Below are 16,424 nucleotides of genomic sequence, written 5' to 3'. Positions count from 1 at the left end.
CCTAACCACTTATGTAGTCTTAAGTTTAGAATGTTTATATTGACCTGTTTTCTTTACTGTCCCCCAACAGGTCATCCTTCTGTAGAATGTTAGGAATATTCTTGGCTATGACACTATCCAAACTTCAAAATTCTAATATGTTTTACTAAGAATTTAGTAGAAAATTCATTCCCTGTTTGTGCTATATACTTCAAGGTGGAAATGTTCCCACCCTAATATAATTCAAGAACCAGGGCCTGGCTGCATCAACTTCACTACATTAGCAAATTTATAATAATGTAAGGAGTAGATTATATCTAACAGAAAATGTTTCTTACTGATTTTTGGAGTAGCAGGGATTGATCCCAGGGGTGGATATGCTAGATGAGCATTCTTACTAGCCCATAAATATGTTTTCTTAATCAGTCACCCTTTATCATTTAATTAGATCTCAGTTGTTTGGGGAGAGGTTATACATATCTTTCAGGCAAATATTATCTATCATATGCTAGGACCAAATGTAACGATCAGGGTAACGGAGTGGGGTCTATGAGTAAAACACTGTGTATTGTGTTTGTGTGTGATGTAGAGAGTAACACAGTTCCTTCCTTAATGGGATTCAGTGAGTGATATTTACTCTGGCTTGGCAGTTTTTTTGTCCTTGTCACTTGAAGTGAAATGTGTATTTCATCTTTAATTTTAGATACTTAAGCAAGAGTGGCCTAAGCATTGGCCAACTTTTATCGGTGATATTGTTGGAGCAAGTAGGACCAGTGAAAGTCTATGTCAAAATAATATGGTGATTCTTAAACTCTTGAGTGAAGAAGTATTTGATTTCTCTAGTGGACAGATAACGCAAGTGAAGGCAAAGCATTTAAAAGACAGGCAAGTAATTATGTTTTAAATTACGTTATATGGAGCTCTAAGTGTAAAAGCTTCTTTTCAATTACTTGGGGATGTGTACAGGAGATAATCAGTGCCTCCCTGTTACTCTCCATCGGGTCTGCCTGAAATCGGGATTTGTATTTTCCTACTTTGCTAAATCTTTTTTTTTTTTTTTTTTCCCCTGCTTAGCATGTGCAATGAGTTCTCACAAATATTTCAACTCTGTCAGTTTGTGATGGTAAGTGGTTTTAATTTTCTCCTTTTTGAAATAAAGTAGAGTAGAGTATGTTTATGATATGATGCTTGTGTTTGCAGGAAAGTTCCCAAAATGCTCCTCTTGTACATGCAACTTTAGAAACACTGCTGAGATTTCTGAACTGGATTCCACTGGGATACATCTTTGAGACCAAGTTAATCAGCACATTAATTTACAAGGTAAAGCTGTACACTTCAATTTTGTCTCTGGATGGGCACAAATGATTTTTCTTAACTGACACTGTTAATGGCTATCTTTATGAAATGAAGGAACTGCCCTCAAGATTTTTACATGAATAGTAATCATTTTATATGACTCTTTAAATCTTTTTTTTTTAAATTAAGGCATAGTGGTGTATGTTATTATAATACTGCAGAGTCAGAAGTAGGAGGTCTTTTATTTTTATTATATCTATTTGTAAATTTTGTGTTAAGGTTTGTGGGCATGGATATATCTGGAGGTCAAATGACAGCTTGGTTGAGAGTTGGTTCACTCCACCATAAGGGTTAAGGGGACTGAACGTTGCCTGCTTCTTTACCTGCTGAGCTATCTCAAAGCCCCAGGTACAGGGTTTTCAAGTTTGAAGGTGGCCTAAATTACTTACCTAGGAAGGTCTGTCTTAAGAAACCAGCTAACTAGGTCAGTTTTTCAAGAACAAGTCAATGGGGATGGAGAGATGGTTCAGAGGTTAAGAGCACTGCTCTTCCAGAGGTCCTGAGTTCAATTCCCAGCAATCACATGGTGGCTTACAATAATCTATAATAGATAGGATCTGTTGCCCTCTTTTGGCATGCAGGCAGTACAGGTATAACACTGTATATATAATAAATTGTAGATAAATAAATAGATCTTTACTTTTTTAAAAAAATCAGGCATGATTGCAATTTAAGGCCTGTGTGAAAGCTTTCTGGGGGGAAGGGGCGGGTCTGAGGCAAACAGGGTTTCTCTGTGTGACACTTTGGCTGTCCTGGAACTTACTTTGTAGACTGGCTCACAGAGATCCACCTGCCTCTTTAAGACCACTTAGCCCAAGACTTCCAGGACTACCCAGTCTCAAAACAAAAGGTCAAGACAAAAAGTAAAGTGAAGGCTGGAGATTGTAGCTCAGATTCGATTCTTGTTGCTGTCAAAAACAAACAAGATTTCTATATTGGGTACAATTAGCATATTGCTTTCTTTGGATTGAGTCACACAGTGAAGTGTAATTCAGGGGATAATCCTATAAAGTAAAAAAGAAATTTGTTTACATGTATTCATTTTGTATGTAGTTGCCTGTCCCCAGGATCAGACTCAGATCGTCAGTCTTAATGGCAAATACTTCAATACTGGGGCCATGAAAATCTCTTGCCTGAGAAATTTGAATACCATACACTTACTAATTACTGCTACCTGTAGTTGGAGTGTTTCTCCAGAGCATCTGCTCCCAAATTACCAGCTGCTACTTCCCAAGTAACTGACTCCGAGACTTAAGTTATAACTGCTCTACTGATAGCTCAGGCTTGTTACTAGCTAACTCTTACATTTAAATTAACCCATATTACTGTCCATGCTTTCCCACATGGCTCATGATTTCTTACCTTATTTTCTACATGCCTGCTTCCTGGGCAGCTAGCTGGCATCTCTTGACTCATCTTTTTCCATCCCATCATCCTCAGTTTGACTTTCCTGCCTAACTTTATCCTGTTTAGCTACTGACCAGTCATAGCAACATATATTCACACAGTGTACAGAGGAATCTTCTGTAGCAGTTACCAGTGCATTGTATTATCTTGATGAATGTTATTGGGATGTTTTTTGAACCTTAGTAAAGCTAGATTAGTAACCAGTGAACTTTGTAGATCAGTTATTAATAAATCCCAAATCAACCACCAAGGGTATACAGAATATATACATCCTAAAGACCTTATTTTGGGGGTTGTGGAGGGTGGTAAGGATATCATGGTTTAAGTTCATCTCATATTCAATGTAGGTGATGTGTAAGTTGATGGTGACCCCCTCCCCATTGTCTATTCTCATTCCTCAGAGTAGGTTTTTATTGTTGTTGTTTTTAACTATTATTAAGATGGGGTTCTCAAGCCAATCGCCAATCAAACATAAACAGTAATTTAGATCCTGGGAAAGTTACTGAACAAGTTGTTTTTTTAAATTTCAGGTGTACTAAGGATGTAGTTCCCTATTTGCTAAGTGTGCACTGTAACACATAAAATAAAAACCTAGAGACAGATACTGGGGTTTAAGCTTCAAGCTGAAGATCAGAAAAGCAAAGCAGCCCAGCCAGCCATTAGCTCTCACCTCTACCTCAGACTAAAAGGGCTATCCTGTCATCAACATGGCTGGAGACTAATTCTCACATCAGACCCTTTGCTTCTTCCTTTTATACCTCTCAAATCCTGGGATTAAAGGTGTGGGATCCCAACCTTTATGTGAGCTGTTTTCTTTTTAGACTGGATAAATCTCATAACTCAGTGTGGCCATGAACTAACAGAGTAGTCTACCTCTGTCTCCTGAGTCTTGGGATTAAAGGTGTGTACCACCACATAGCTTCTATGCTGACTAGTGTGGCTGGCTTTGCATCAACTTCAGAAAATCTTTATTAAATCATAACTAATATATCACCACAGTGTACAAAGCAATAGGCTTAATCCCCAGTATCCCTATACCTGTGAAGCAAGTAGAGAGTTCAGAAGTGTAAAGTCATCCTCAGCTTTGTAGCAGTTTTGGTCTTCATCTGGGCCTCTCAAAGAAAAGCAAGCATTTCAGTACTTAGAGTATATGGTGTTTTATTTTGTGGGAATGAGTTTTGACTATGCATGTGTGCGTGCTATATATGTATCACATGTGTGTCTGGTGCTCTTGGATGTCAGAAGGAATAGACATAAGAAGAGAGTGTTGAATCCCATTTGACTGCTACTTGTGAGCTGCCTTTGGGTGTTGTTGGGAGTAGAGCCTGGGTCCTCTTGAAAAGCTTTTTAACCACAACCAGCTTTCCATCCCTTACCCTCCTTTGTCATTTTTAAAATAAATGTCTCTTGTTTAATTTTGCTTTCTCTTTTAATAAAATAGTTCCTGAATGTTCCAATGTTTCGAAATGTGTCCCTAAAGTGCCTCACTGAGATTGCTGGTGTGAGTGTAAGCCAATACGAGGAACAATTTGAAACTCTGTTTACACTTACAATGATGCAGCTAAAGCAGGTAATATACCACTATTTTGAAAACTGAATGATTTTAATGCATTAGAAATGGGAAGATTCATGACCAATAGCACTGCCCAATGAACAATAAAAAATAATAGATTTAAACTATAGAATAGTTAATACAGATGAATTGTGTGATTATATGTACATTATATAAAATCTTGAAAGTTTTATTTTCTTCCTTGAAATATTTAGGTTTTGCTCTTTGCCATTAAAGGGTCAGAAAGGGACTTTTCCTGCCTCTCTCTTCCTCTCTGTCTTTACATCTTTTCTCTTTCCTTATTTCTTACCTCCCTCTCAATAAAACTTTCAAAATGAAAAAAAAATATTAAGGGTTTTGGCGTTACATGATAACTAGAAATTTGAAGGTTGAATTTGATTATACATTGGGAAATTAGGAACCTGATAGGACCAATCTCTCCCTCCTCAGTCCTCAACATTGCTTGTCTAAACTAGACAACCTCTTCTCTAGACTAAGATCTGTTGGTTATCTAGGAAGATAAGCATGATGTTGTATTACTGTTTGCCATTTGAGTGTACCTTTATATTTTTTCTGTGTCTTGAGAAAAACCTGACAGAAAAATTCAAAGAATATAGCAGGCAGCGGTCTAGATTGGCCAGAAATACAGTGCAGATTAATGTCAGCAAATAGGGTTGTCATTTTAGAGTTCAGACTGTTTTCTTGTGGTTTTGTAACTTGTTTGTAACTTGGTTTTTAACTTCCAGATGCTTCCTTTAAATACTAATATTCGAGTTGCATACTCAAATGGAAAAGATGATGAACAGAACTTTATTCAAAATCTCAGTCTATTTCTCTGCACCTTTCTAAAGGAACATGGTCAACTTTTAGAAAAAAGACTGAATCTCAGGGAAGCACTCATGGAGGTAGGTTTGGCTCCTAGTATTTGTCTCTTCAAAGCAAAAATAAAATAAAATAAAAGGCTCTTGAATATGTGCCTGTTCTCTACATGGATTTTTGAGACATCTTGCTTGTTCTCCACCTGTATGCTTTTTGTGGTTTTGTTTTTGAGTCACGATACTTTTATTTAACCTTGACTGTCCTGGAACTTCACCGTAGAGCATCACAGAGATCTGCCTGCCTCTGCCTCCCTAATGCTTGGATTGGATTAAAAGCATGCCCAGCTGCTTTAGCTGCTCTTATACTATCTCCTAGGTTGTTGTGGAACTCTGTAGGGCAGTCTGGTGTTGATCTTTCAGTGAATCTAGGTGCTGAGATTATAAGCATGAGTATGCCTTGTTTCCAAAACAGATTCCTGCTTTGATATTTGGGTCTCTGTAGTTTTGGCAGACAGGCTGACCTTGAACATATAGACAGACATCCACCTGCCTCCCAAGAACTGGGATACAACTATGCCTGACAATTTTTTTTAATTGGAAAACTGTTAATATACAAAACATAAAAGCCAGACATGTCAGTACTGTCCGTGGGAACTCACACAGGGAACACACACAATGTAAATACCATATTTGGGATAGCCTGTATGAATCTAATTTTGAAATGTGCTCATGCTAGTAATCTCAGCACCTGGGAAGCTAAGGAGTGAAGATTCCCAGAAGTTCAACACCAGAGTTCCACACCAGCCTAGGAAATGGTTTTATTGTTTGAATATGTGTCTGAACAGTATAACCAACAGTATACTGTTTCCTAACATTTTTAACATCTCCACAGCAAATTGTGTACCCATGTTTTGTTTGAGACCAAGTCCTCTAGTCCTGATTTGCACTAAACCATTTATATATACCAAGCCATCCTCAAACTTGTGAATAACTTGTCTGTGCCACCAAAAGTGCTACTGTTGTGTGCTTTACCATTACCTGACACCAAAGAGCCCCTTTGTAATGTGGGACTTTCTGGCTCACCTCAAACTGATTACCTGAAGATGATCCTCATGCCTTCCCCAGTGATCAGGCTGTAGGACCTGCTCTCCAGTTTTAATGCCTGTTTAGACAAACTTGGATATAACTCAGTTATGTATACTGGAAACATTAGAGAACATGTCTGAAGAAACATTGGCTTCCAGGGCTTTCTGTTTCAAAAATGGAAATCCAGATGTATTTAAACAGAATATTAATTTTTAACCCAGATTTAAGTACTGATTTGGTGGTAATGTTTTAATTCTGTTTGTCTTAATGTGTAGGCTCTTCATTATATGTTGTTGGTGTCTGAGGTCGAAGAAACTGAAATTTTTAAAATCTGTCTTGAGTACTGGAATCATTTGGCAGCCGAGCTCTATAGAGAGAGTCCATTTTCTACATCTGCTTCTCCATTGTTATCTGGAAGTCAGCATTTTGATATTCCTCCAAGGAGACAGCTGTACCTAACTGTGTTATCAAAGGTAATATTGAGGGGGTCGGTTGAGTGCATTGTTTCTTCCTATATTGTTGATGGCTAATAAGTGTTGGTTGAAGAACATAAAAAGGATAAGTTTTCCAGCTTTAGTTTTTAAAAGTATGGCTCTTTAGCTAGCAGCCTTGCATTATCTTAACTTATTGGTGTGTACGTATGTTCATTGGCTACCCCCAATCTATTCAGTCAATGAGACTTAAAAGATTTATTTATTATGTATACAGTATTCTGACTAGATGTATGCCTGTTGGCCAGAAGAAAGCACCAGATCTCATTACAGATTGGTTGCTGAGAATTGAACTCAGGACCTCTGGAAGAGCAGCCAGTGCTCTTAACCTCTGAGCCATCTTACCAGCCCCACACCTAGCTTTTTTTTTTTTTTTTTTTTAAATAGGAAACATTTGATAGGTGGGTAGGTGTGTGGCTGGGTCTTTAGTCAAGGTTGGCCTTGTTCTCTTGGTCCTCATAGATCATCCTTGAAAGTGTTGGGATTATAAGTATGTATGACTGCCTTATTTGAAAGTTCATTTTTGGGTTGGTAGTCAATTCTAGCCTCTAACTAGATCACCCAGTCTTGTGAGCATTGAGACTACAGGAATGTCTCACCATCCATCACAAAAACACAAGTATATGCTTTTAAATGTCTTACATCAATTCTATATTGGGCGTGGATATCAAATGTAACAGTTTCTTTATTGGTTTATTGATATGTAGGTCCGTTTATTGATGGTTAGTCGCATGGCTAAACCAGAGGAGGTACTGGTTGTAGAAAATGATCAGGGAGAAGTTGTAAGAGAGTTCATGAAGGATACCGATTCCATAAATTTGTATAAGAATATGAGAGAAACATTAGGTGAGTTAATAAATGACATTAATTAATTTACTCTGCAATTTTATGCCCTATTTGTGAAAATACTGTTTGGTCAAAGTTCTGCACTTAACTGAATCTTTCAGTAACATACTAATATGTTGTTACTCCTTAGCAAAAAATATATATATATAATATATATATATATATATATATATATATATATTAATAAGTTTTGGGTATCAAACATCTAAAATTTTTTTTCTTCGTAGTTTATCTTACTCACCTGGATTATGTAGATACGGAAATAATAATGACTAAGAAACTTCAAAATCAAGTGAATGGTACAGAATGGTCATGGAAAAATTTGAATACATTGTGTTGGGCAATAGGCTCCATTAGTGGTGCAATGCATGAAGAAGATGAGAAGCGGTTTCTTGTTACTGTTATTAAGGTATGCAGCTGATAGGATAAAGTAGACCAATAAATTTGTATGTTTTATTTTAACCATATTTATCCATGAAACATACTGCACCATAAATAAGTTTGCCTTATTTTACAGGATCTTTTAGGATTATGTGAGCAGAAAAGAGGCAAAGATAATAAAGCTATAATTGCATCGAATATCATGTACATAGTAGGTCAATACCCAAGGTTTTTGAGAGCACACTGGAAATTTTTGAAGACAGTAGTAAACAAGCTGTTTGAATTCATGCATGGTAAATCTCATTTACTCATTGTACTTAATTTTATTTTCATTATTTTGTTGAACAAAAAATAAGTAAAAGTTTTTATCTTGTTAGAGACCCATGATGGAGTCCAGGACATGGCTTGTGACACATTCATTAAAATAGCCCAAAAATGCCGCAGACACTTTGTGCAGGTTCAGGTTGGAGAAGTGATGCCATTTATTGATGAGATTTTAAACAACATAAATACTATAATTTGTGATCTTCAACCTCAGCAGGTATGTAAGTCACTGTGCTTATTAATGTGTATGGGGTTTTTGCTCACATGTATGTGTTTCTGTACCACCTGTCCCTGGTTCCTGCAGAAGCCAGGAAGGGAGTGGGTATTACAATGTGGAGCTTGAGTTAGAGACAGTTGGGCCACCATGTGGGGAGTGACGCTCAGGTACCTATACTTATGTGTGCATACTCCTCCTGCCTGCCCATCCCCCATAATTAAAGCCACAGGAGGAGCCTTAATCAATAAAATTTAAGTATATTTGTAATTTGCTTGCATGTATTTTCCACTATTTGGATGTGTGAGAGTATGAAAATAAAAATGTTTCCATTTTAAACCAGGTTCATACATTTTATGAAGCTGTGGGATATATGATAGGTGCACAGACTGACCAGACAGTTCAAGAGCATTTGATAGAAAAATACATGCTACTTCCTAATCAAGTATGGGACAGCATAATTCAGCAGGCAACCAAAGTAAGTTTTTTGTTTTTGCTTTTGTTTTTTTTGTTGTTGTTTGTTTGTTTGTTGTTTTTTATTGTGGGTCATCATCATCATCTTCCCCCACTACCCCCAGCTATAATGGGAATTATAGTTTAATCAATCTCAGTACTTTGGGGAAATGTATGTGTGTGTGCCCACTGCATACACGGAAGGCAGAAAACAGCCTCTGGTGTTGGTTCTTCCTTTCCATGTGGTTTGAGACTGGGTATTCAGAGTATTCAGACTGTGACTTTCTCCCTATAGGAACCCCGGGAGAATAAGACACGTTCTACTAAGCCCAGCTTTACTATTATTCCTGGGGATCTGAGCTTAGGACCTTGGGTGTTATTTGGCAACCAAGCCCTTGACCCATACAGCCATTTTCCTTATTCCATGAATGCTTTAATGTGAGTTTGGACAATTGAAACATTACAGAAGCCAGGCATGATAATAATATTTTAGTATAATCCTAACAGTGGCAGGATTAGAAGTTAAGGTCATCCTTGGCAAGTAAGATCAGCTGAGACCTAGAAGCACCTGTCACAAGAGAAAACAACAACAAAAAAAAAATCAGAGACATTATAAGACCTCCCTTTGTGGGGGCATTTGCGTGTTTGAGACTGTTTACTTGTAGAGCTCTAGCTGTCCTGAACTCAAAGATATCTGCCTGTCTTTGCTTCAAGTGTTAGAATTAAAGATCTGTGCCACCATGACTGTCTTTAGAATATTTTCTGTTTTGATCTTTTGGTGTGACTTTCACTGGTTTTGAATGTAGGTTTTAGGTAAGTTTTAGATTTGGTTAGGTCTAGGAATTATACCTGAGCTTCGTGTTTGCAAAACTTTACCAATGAGCTACAAGCTAGTTCCAGTATTTATCTTGAGACTGTAACTAAGATGACATTTTCAATACGGGATAATTGTTTTTATTGTGATAATTCCAGAATGTGGATATCCTGAAAGATCCTGAAACAGTCAAGCAGCTGGGTAGCATATTAAAAACAAATGTGAGAGCCTGCAAAGCTGTTGGACATCCCTTTGTAATTCAGCTCGGGAGAATTTATTTAGACATGCTCAACGTATATAAGTGCCTCAGTGAAAATATTTCTGCAGCTATTCAAGCTAATGGTAAGTGATTCTTGGAGTGATAGAAATCCTTCTGCTTTCACTGTCTTTTGCTATATTTTCTGCATTTCTCAATTTAAGTCGGCCTGGGTATCTGGGGTATCAAAGTCCAAGACCCTTTCTCAACAACTGTTTGCCCTTTGCCCAATTAAGTTTATTCTTGCCTACAAGTATAGTTTATTGACAGGGTGGATGCTTTGCAAAATACCCAAAGCCATGTGTTTAGTCTTGGGTATCTTGCTTTTCCCACAACAGAACTCTGTCCCCCATTAATTAGCCCCTTTCCCTTGTAAATTCTTGGGTTTACTTTTTTTAAACGGACAGTGGAATAATAGCATCTGAAATAGATTTAACTATACTGATATATACTGTCAAGTTAGCTTATCTATCTGTCTATCTTTTTTTTTTTTTTTTTTTTTTAGGAGAAATGGTTACAAAGCAACCATTGATTAGAAGTATGCGGACGGTAAAAAGGGAAACTTTAAAGTTAATATCTGGTTGGGTGAGCCGTTCCAATGATCCTCAGATGGTAAGATTTTTTTATTATTATTTTTTTCTTTTAGTGACATTCTCAAATGTGCTATGTCTACATGTATTTTTACGTAATTTAAAGAAAACTAGCCATGTGGTGGTTGCTTGTGCCTTTAGTCCCAGCACTTTGGAGGCAGAGGCAAGTGGAACTCTAAATTTGAGGCCAGCCAGGGCTACACAGAGAAGCCCTATCTCAAAAACAAAACAATAACTTAGGTCACAAAAGGCCAATGGAATTCATGTAATATTGGTCACAAGGAAATCCAGACATTTGGTTCACAAGTATGTAGCCACTATGGTAGTTTTAAGGTAGGAAGATAAAGATTGCAAGGTTTTTGAGCCATCTTAACAGCCCCCATCTTTGACCTTGAGATTCCATGGTGGTCAGAGAAAGAAAATATCATTACTTCCAACATAAAATTACAAAAACAACACATACATATTCAGTAAATCAGAGTTGGCTGAACCAAATGGGACAAGAGCAGATTTCTTGGTGTACTGTAAATAGTGGAATTTAGGACTCGATGAAGTTGGTTGGCACATACTTGTTTGTTGCTGCAGACCCTGGGAACCTGTGGTGGGATGAGCACCATGAGTTTGGGTCCAACCTGGCTACATGATGAAATTCAAGAGTATATTTAAGTTATCCCATATATGAGTTGTTGAGTTATATTATTGTTAACTTTACTGGTGCTAAATGTTTCTGCATGGGATCTCAGCAGATAATCTGAAATCTTAGAGATAGGAGTGACCCATAGCTTACAATGGTATGGACTTTTCCCTCCAACAGGTAGCTGAAAACTTTGTTCCTCCTCTGTTGGATGCAGTTCTCATTGATTACCAGAGAAATGTCCCAGCTGCTAGAGAACCAGAAGTGCTTAGTACTATGGCCATTATTGTCAACAAATTAGGTGGACATATAACAGCTGAAATACCTCAAATATTCGATGCAGTTTTTGAGTGTACATTGAATATGATAAATAAGGTAGGTGATTTGTGTTTTATTGTATAATGGAAGTTTTTGTAGTGTGTTTGCCACTCTAAAATATGAAAATGATAATTTTAGGGAAAATTTTAAAGCCTTAGAATTAGGTTTTAATATTTATTGTATAAGGAATAATTGTCATCTTAATAAAATCTTGGCATTAAAAAAAAAAAATGGTTGAGGGTTGGAGAGATGGCCCAGAGGTTAAGAGCATATGCTGCTCTTTCAGAGATCCTAAGTTCAATTTTCAGCAACCACATGGTGGCTCACAACCATCTGTAATGAGATCTGGTGCCCTCTTCTGGCCTGCAGACACACATGCAGGCAGAGCACTGCACATAATGAATAAATGAACGAATGAACAAATAAATAAATAGATAAATAAATAAATAAATAAATAAATGGTTAAGACTGGTCATGGTTACACACTTTTAATTACCCAGTGTTCAAGAAGCAGAGATGAGTGGATCTAGATCTCTAAATTCAAGGCCAGCTTGATCTACATAGCCAGTGAGGCCTTGTCATTAAAAAGTGGATAGGGTGAGGTAGGCATTAAAGCTGGGCTGATCCTCAATATGGCATAGATAATCTACTGGTTTGTTTCATTGCTTTCAAGGTTTAGTAGGATATAATTTGATGGTAATAATGTTTTCCAAACTTGTTCTTTTACGTGGATTATAACACGAACATACACCAAGGTATTTGGGACAACAGCATTTTGTTGAAAAGGCACAGACTGGCCTTAGACTTGGAGCCATATATATCCCCTGAGCTTTTGACATTCACCAGCCTCCTGATAATTGTATTCTAATTTGTAATTATTTGCAAATCATGGTACTTAAACCTTTAAAATTCAAATCCTAAAATGTGGGTGTATTAGTACTTTTTTTCTTGAGATTTCCAGCCTGTAAATACATACATGAAGACTTACTATTAATTATGAAAGCTGGGACTTAGCCTAGGCTTTGTCTCAACTAGCTCTTGTTTTTATTAATCTATATCCTGCCTCATGGCTTAGTTACCTTTCCTGGACTATATGTCTAATTTCTTCAGTTTCTGCTTCTTCCCAGAGTCCTCTCTCCCCTTGGAAGTCCCACCAGTCCTCACCTGTCTAGCTGTTCGTCATTCAGCTCATTAAACCAATCAGAAGGCACCTTAGGCAGAGACACAGATTTACAAAAGATTATCCTACAGCATGTGGGTTTTTCTTTGGGGGCAATATATCTTACAGGACCTATTGATGAAGTACAGGCTTGTTATTTCCCTACCTTAATAATGTTTGTTCTCATTTCTTTTAGGATTTTGAAGAATATCCAGAACACAGAACAAACTTCTTCTTGTTACTTCAGGCTGTCAATTCTCATTGCTTCCCAGCATTCCTAGCTATTCCACCTGCACAGTTTAAGCTTGTTTTGGATTCTATTATTTGGGCTTTTAAACATACAATGAGGAATGTTGCAGATACAGGTAAATACACAGAAAAGTAGTTTAGCCCATTTGCCTGATGAATCAGAAGTATATACTATATACTAAGTCCCACTTGATACCTCTTTAATTTCTGAGGTTTCAGTTACCAGAGGTTAACCAAATTTTTAAAATGTTGAATAAATTTAAGAAATGAAAACGCAGTACTCTTTAAACAAAACAAACAAAAGAAATCCACAGGCATAGTGGACATGTCTTTCATCCTGGCACTTGGGAGGCACATGGATATATAAGTTCCAGGCCAACCAGGTTTATACAGAGAAACCCTATGTAGAAAAAGAAACAAAAAGAGAAAAAAAGAAATCAACAATCATAACCAGAAGCTAGTTTTTATGAACAGCTATTAAGAACTAAAGGAAACTGAGCATACACAAAATGCAGGCGCTCTATAAAGCATAATGAAACATGCCCCAAGCAGATTTTCATATGCACATCTTTTTTGGGGGGGTTTCAAGTCAGGGTTTCTCTGTGTAGTAAGTAGCTTTGGAGCCTATCCTGGTACTCACTCTGGAGACCAGGCTGGCCTTGAAACTCACAGAGATCCACCTGCTTGCCTCTGGCTCCCGAGTGCTGGGATTAAAGGCGTGCACCATCAATGCCTGGCTACACATCTATTTATTTAGTAAAAGCTCTCCTTTAATCCCAGCAGAGCCAGGCAGATATCTGTTCAAGGCCAGCCTGGTCTGTAGAGGGAATTTTAGGACAGGCTCCAAAAACACACAGAAACCCTCTCCCCTCCCCCATATATCTTATCAGTCTGTAATGATGTTCTATTGACTTTAGGCTTACAGATACTTTTTACGCTTTTACAAAATGTTGCGCAAGAGGAAGCTGCAGCCCAGAGTTTTTATCAAACTTATTTTTGTGATATTCTTCAACATATCTTTTCTGTTGTTACCGACACTTCACATACGGCAGGTAAGAACTGGAACCACAAAGCTACTAAGTGTTCTGGTTGTTAAGTTTTATCTTTGAATTAATAATTTGCTTCTATTCAACAGGCTTAACAATGCATGCATCAATTCTTGCATATATGTTTAATTTGGTTGAAGAAGGAAAAATAAGTACACCGTTAAATCCTGGAAATCCAGTTAACAACCAAGTGTTTATTCAAGAATATGTGGCTAATCTCCTTAAGTCTGCATTCCCTCATCTACAAGAGTAAATAATTCTGTTACTATCTTTACTATACGAGAAGGGGGGAGGGTGTGTGCATGTGAGTGAAGTTTTAAGACCAGAGGCACCACTCCCTTTGGAGCTGGATTTATAGGCAGTTGGGAGTCACCTGACATGGGCAGTGGATTCTGTTTTTAATGTTAGTTTTGTGGATAGATGCATGTGGGTGTGTGCAACTTTGTACATCGTACAGATCAGAGGGAAACATGGGAATAATTTCTTTTCATCTACTATGTGGTTTCCAGTAATGGGTCCTAGACTGACAGCAAGTGCCTTAACTCAAGTTATATTATTTAAATCTTCTAAGTTTTGAAATTTGATGGATGTGCTTGATAGATAAACAAGTGGTCTTAAACATAGTGCCTTAAATGTCTAGTTTTTAAAGATGGTTAATTTTTGTGTTTATTTGCAGTGCTCAAGTGAAGCTTTTTGTAACAGGACTTTTCAGCTTAAATCAGGATATTCCTGCTTTCAAGGAACATCTAAGGGACTTCTTAGTACAAATAAAGGTATATCTTTCTTAATCTAAGTTTTTATTTAATTTTGCTTTTTGTGAGAGGTTTACTGTGTGGACGAGGTTGGCCTTGAACTCATGCATCTGCACTTGTATACATGTGCTTGTGGAGGTCATCCTCAGACATGCTATCTACTTCCTTTGAGACCAGGATAGTCTGAAGCTTACAATTTAAGGCAGTATAGTTTCTTTAAATACCAGGCAAACATTCTGAGCTACATTCCTCAACCACCACCCCTAGCCCTGGCTGTCCTGGAACTCAGCCTGTAGACCAGGCTGGCCTTTAACTCAAGAGTGTTCAGGAGCCTCTGCCTCCTGGGTGCTGGGACTACAGGTTTGCATCACAACTGCCTGACTAATCATAGTTGTTGAGCCATTTTATCTGCTATGTTTTTAATCCTCTAGTGTTAAAGAATTGCAGTGCTCCTTGCACTTTGTTGAGGTTTTTTTAGTTTGGATTATTTGAAGTGGGATCTCACTATATGTATAGCTCTGACTGTCCTAGTACTCACTGTGTAGACAAATTGGCTCAGAGATCAGCCTGCTTCTGCCTTCCGAGTGCTGGGATTAAAGGCGTGGGCCAGATCTTGTTGAGACAGGATCTTGATGTATTGCCTATGCTTGGTACAAACCTGTGAGTTCAAGCAGTCCACCTGTGGCAGCCTCCTGAGTGCTGTGAATGTACTTGTGTACCATTATTCTTGTCATGTGATTCAGATAATGCTTGAGAGGAAAATTTGTGGTGCTAGTGAACAAGCACAGAGTTGACTTACTCAAGGCAATTTAGTGAGAATTGATGTCAGATGATCATGTACAATAAGATCATTGAGTTCTGAATGCAAAGAATATGACACGCAGAGACCCTTCTTCAAAACAACAACAAAGGATATTTAATAGGGGATAACACTACATTATTAGGCTCCCACCCCAAGTTTTGTTTTTAATTTAAGATTCTACTAATACACTTCAATTATAAATCCAAGTGACAGGTAATTTATATTTCTATTGCAAATGGCAAAATGGTTACATAGATGTCTGTCCCCCAGTCCCCCGGAGGCAACTTGAAGTTTTATTGTATTTGACCCTCAGTTGTCTGTGTTCACAGGAGTTTGCAGGTGAAGATACCTCTGATCTATTTTTGGAAGAAAGAGAAACAGCGCTTCGACAGGCTCAGGAGGAGAAGCATAAACTTCAAATGTCTGTACCTGGGATTCTTAATCCACATGAAATTCCAGAAGAAATGTGTGATTAAAATCTGAAGTCATACTTGGTTTTTTTCTCTCTGCAACATTTGTTCACAGAAGAAAACAGCATATGGATTATTTGTCGACCAAAATGATGCCAATTTGTAAATTAAAATGTCACCTAGTGGCCCTTTTTCTTATGTGTTTTTTGTATAAGAAATTTTCTGTGAAATATCCTTCCATTGTTTAAGGTTTTGTTTTGGTCATCTTTAGTTTGCATGAAGTTGAAAATTAAGGCATTTTTAAAAAACTTTTACTTCATGCCTATTTTGTGGCAAGGCTGGGGGGAGGAATTAATTTGATTTGAACATATACTTGTAAATTCTAATGCAAAATTAATTATAAAATTTTTTCTTGTAAACATTACCAATTTTAATTAGGGAGCATTTTCTTTCTAGCCTGTATCTCAGTCTAGAAGAAAAGTAATGA

At 37.4% G+C, this 16,424-nt stretch overlaps 1 protein-coding gene across 1 annotated transcript in view; it reads left to right on the top strand.

Moving 5' to 3' along the window:
* Xpo1 (exportin 1) overlaps positions 1–16,135 on the top strand; it is a 37,941-nt gene extending 21,806 nt beyond the window's left edge. Inside the window, exons 7-25 of the mRNA XM_027388022.2 lie at positions 683–864; positions 1,054–1,102; positions 1,180–1,299; positions 4,184–4,312; positions 5,041–5,199; positions 6,474–6,671; positions 7,397–7,535; positions 7,763–7,944; positions 8,053–8,209; positions 8,294–8,457; positions 8,798–8,932; positions 9,880–10,063; positions 10,483–10,589; positions 11,382–11,576; positions 12,875–13,043; positions 13,845–13,979; positions 14,063–14,222; positions 14,650–14,746; positions 15,857–16,135. Coding sequence (XP_027243823.1) covers positions 683–864; positions 1,054–1,102; positions 1,180–1,299; positions 4,184–4,312; positions 5,041–5,199; positions 6,474–6,671; positions 7,397–7,535; positions 7,763–7,944; positions 8,053–8,209; positions 8,294–8,457; positions 8,798–8,932; positions 9,880–10,063; positions 10,483–10,589; positions 11,382–11,576; positions 12,875–13,043; positions 13,845–13,979; positions 14,063–14,222; positions 14,650–14,746; positions 15,857–16,003 — 2,808 coding nt within the window. The 3' untranslated portion in view covers positions 16,004–16,135. The remainder of the gene's footprint in view (positions 1–682; positions 865–1,053; positions 1,103–1,179; positions 1,300–4,183; positions 4,313–5,040; positions 5,200–6,473; positions 6,672–7,396; positions 7,536–7,762; positions 7,945–8,052; positions 8,210–8,293; positions 8,458–8,797; positions 8,933–9,879; positions 10,064–10,482; positions 10,590–11,381; positions 11,577–12,874; positions 13,044–13,844; positions 13,980–14,062; positions 14,223–14,649; positions 14,747–15,856) is intronic.
* Positions 16,136–16,424: the final 289 nt, after the last annotated feature.

This window comes from Cricetulus griseus (assembly GCF_003668045.3).
Source record: "Cricetulus griseus strain 17A/GY chromosome 1 unlocalized genomic scaffold, alternate assembly CriGri-PICRH-1.0 chr1_1, whole genome shotgun sequence".
Lineage (NCBI taxonomy): Eukaryota > Metazoa > Chordata > Mammalia > Rodentia > Cricetidae > Cricetulus > Cricetulus griseus.
This window is presented reverse-complemented; position numbering and strand designations above follow the sequence as displayed.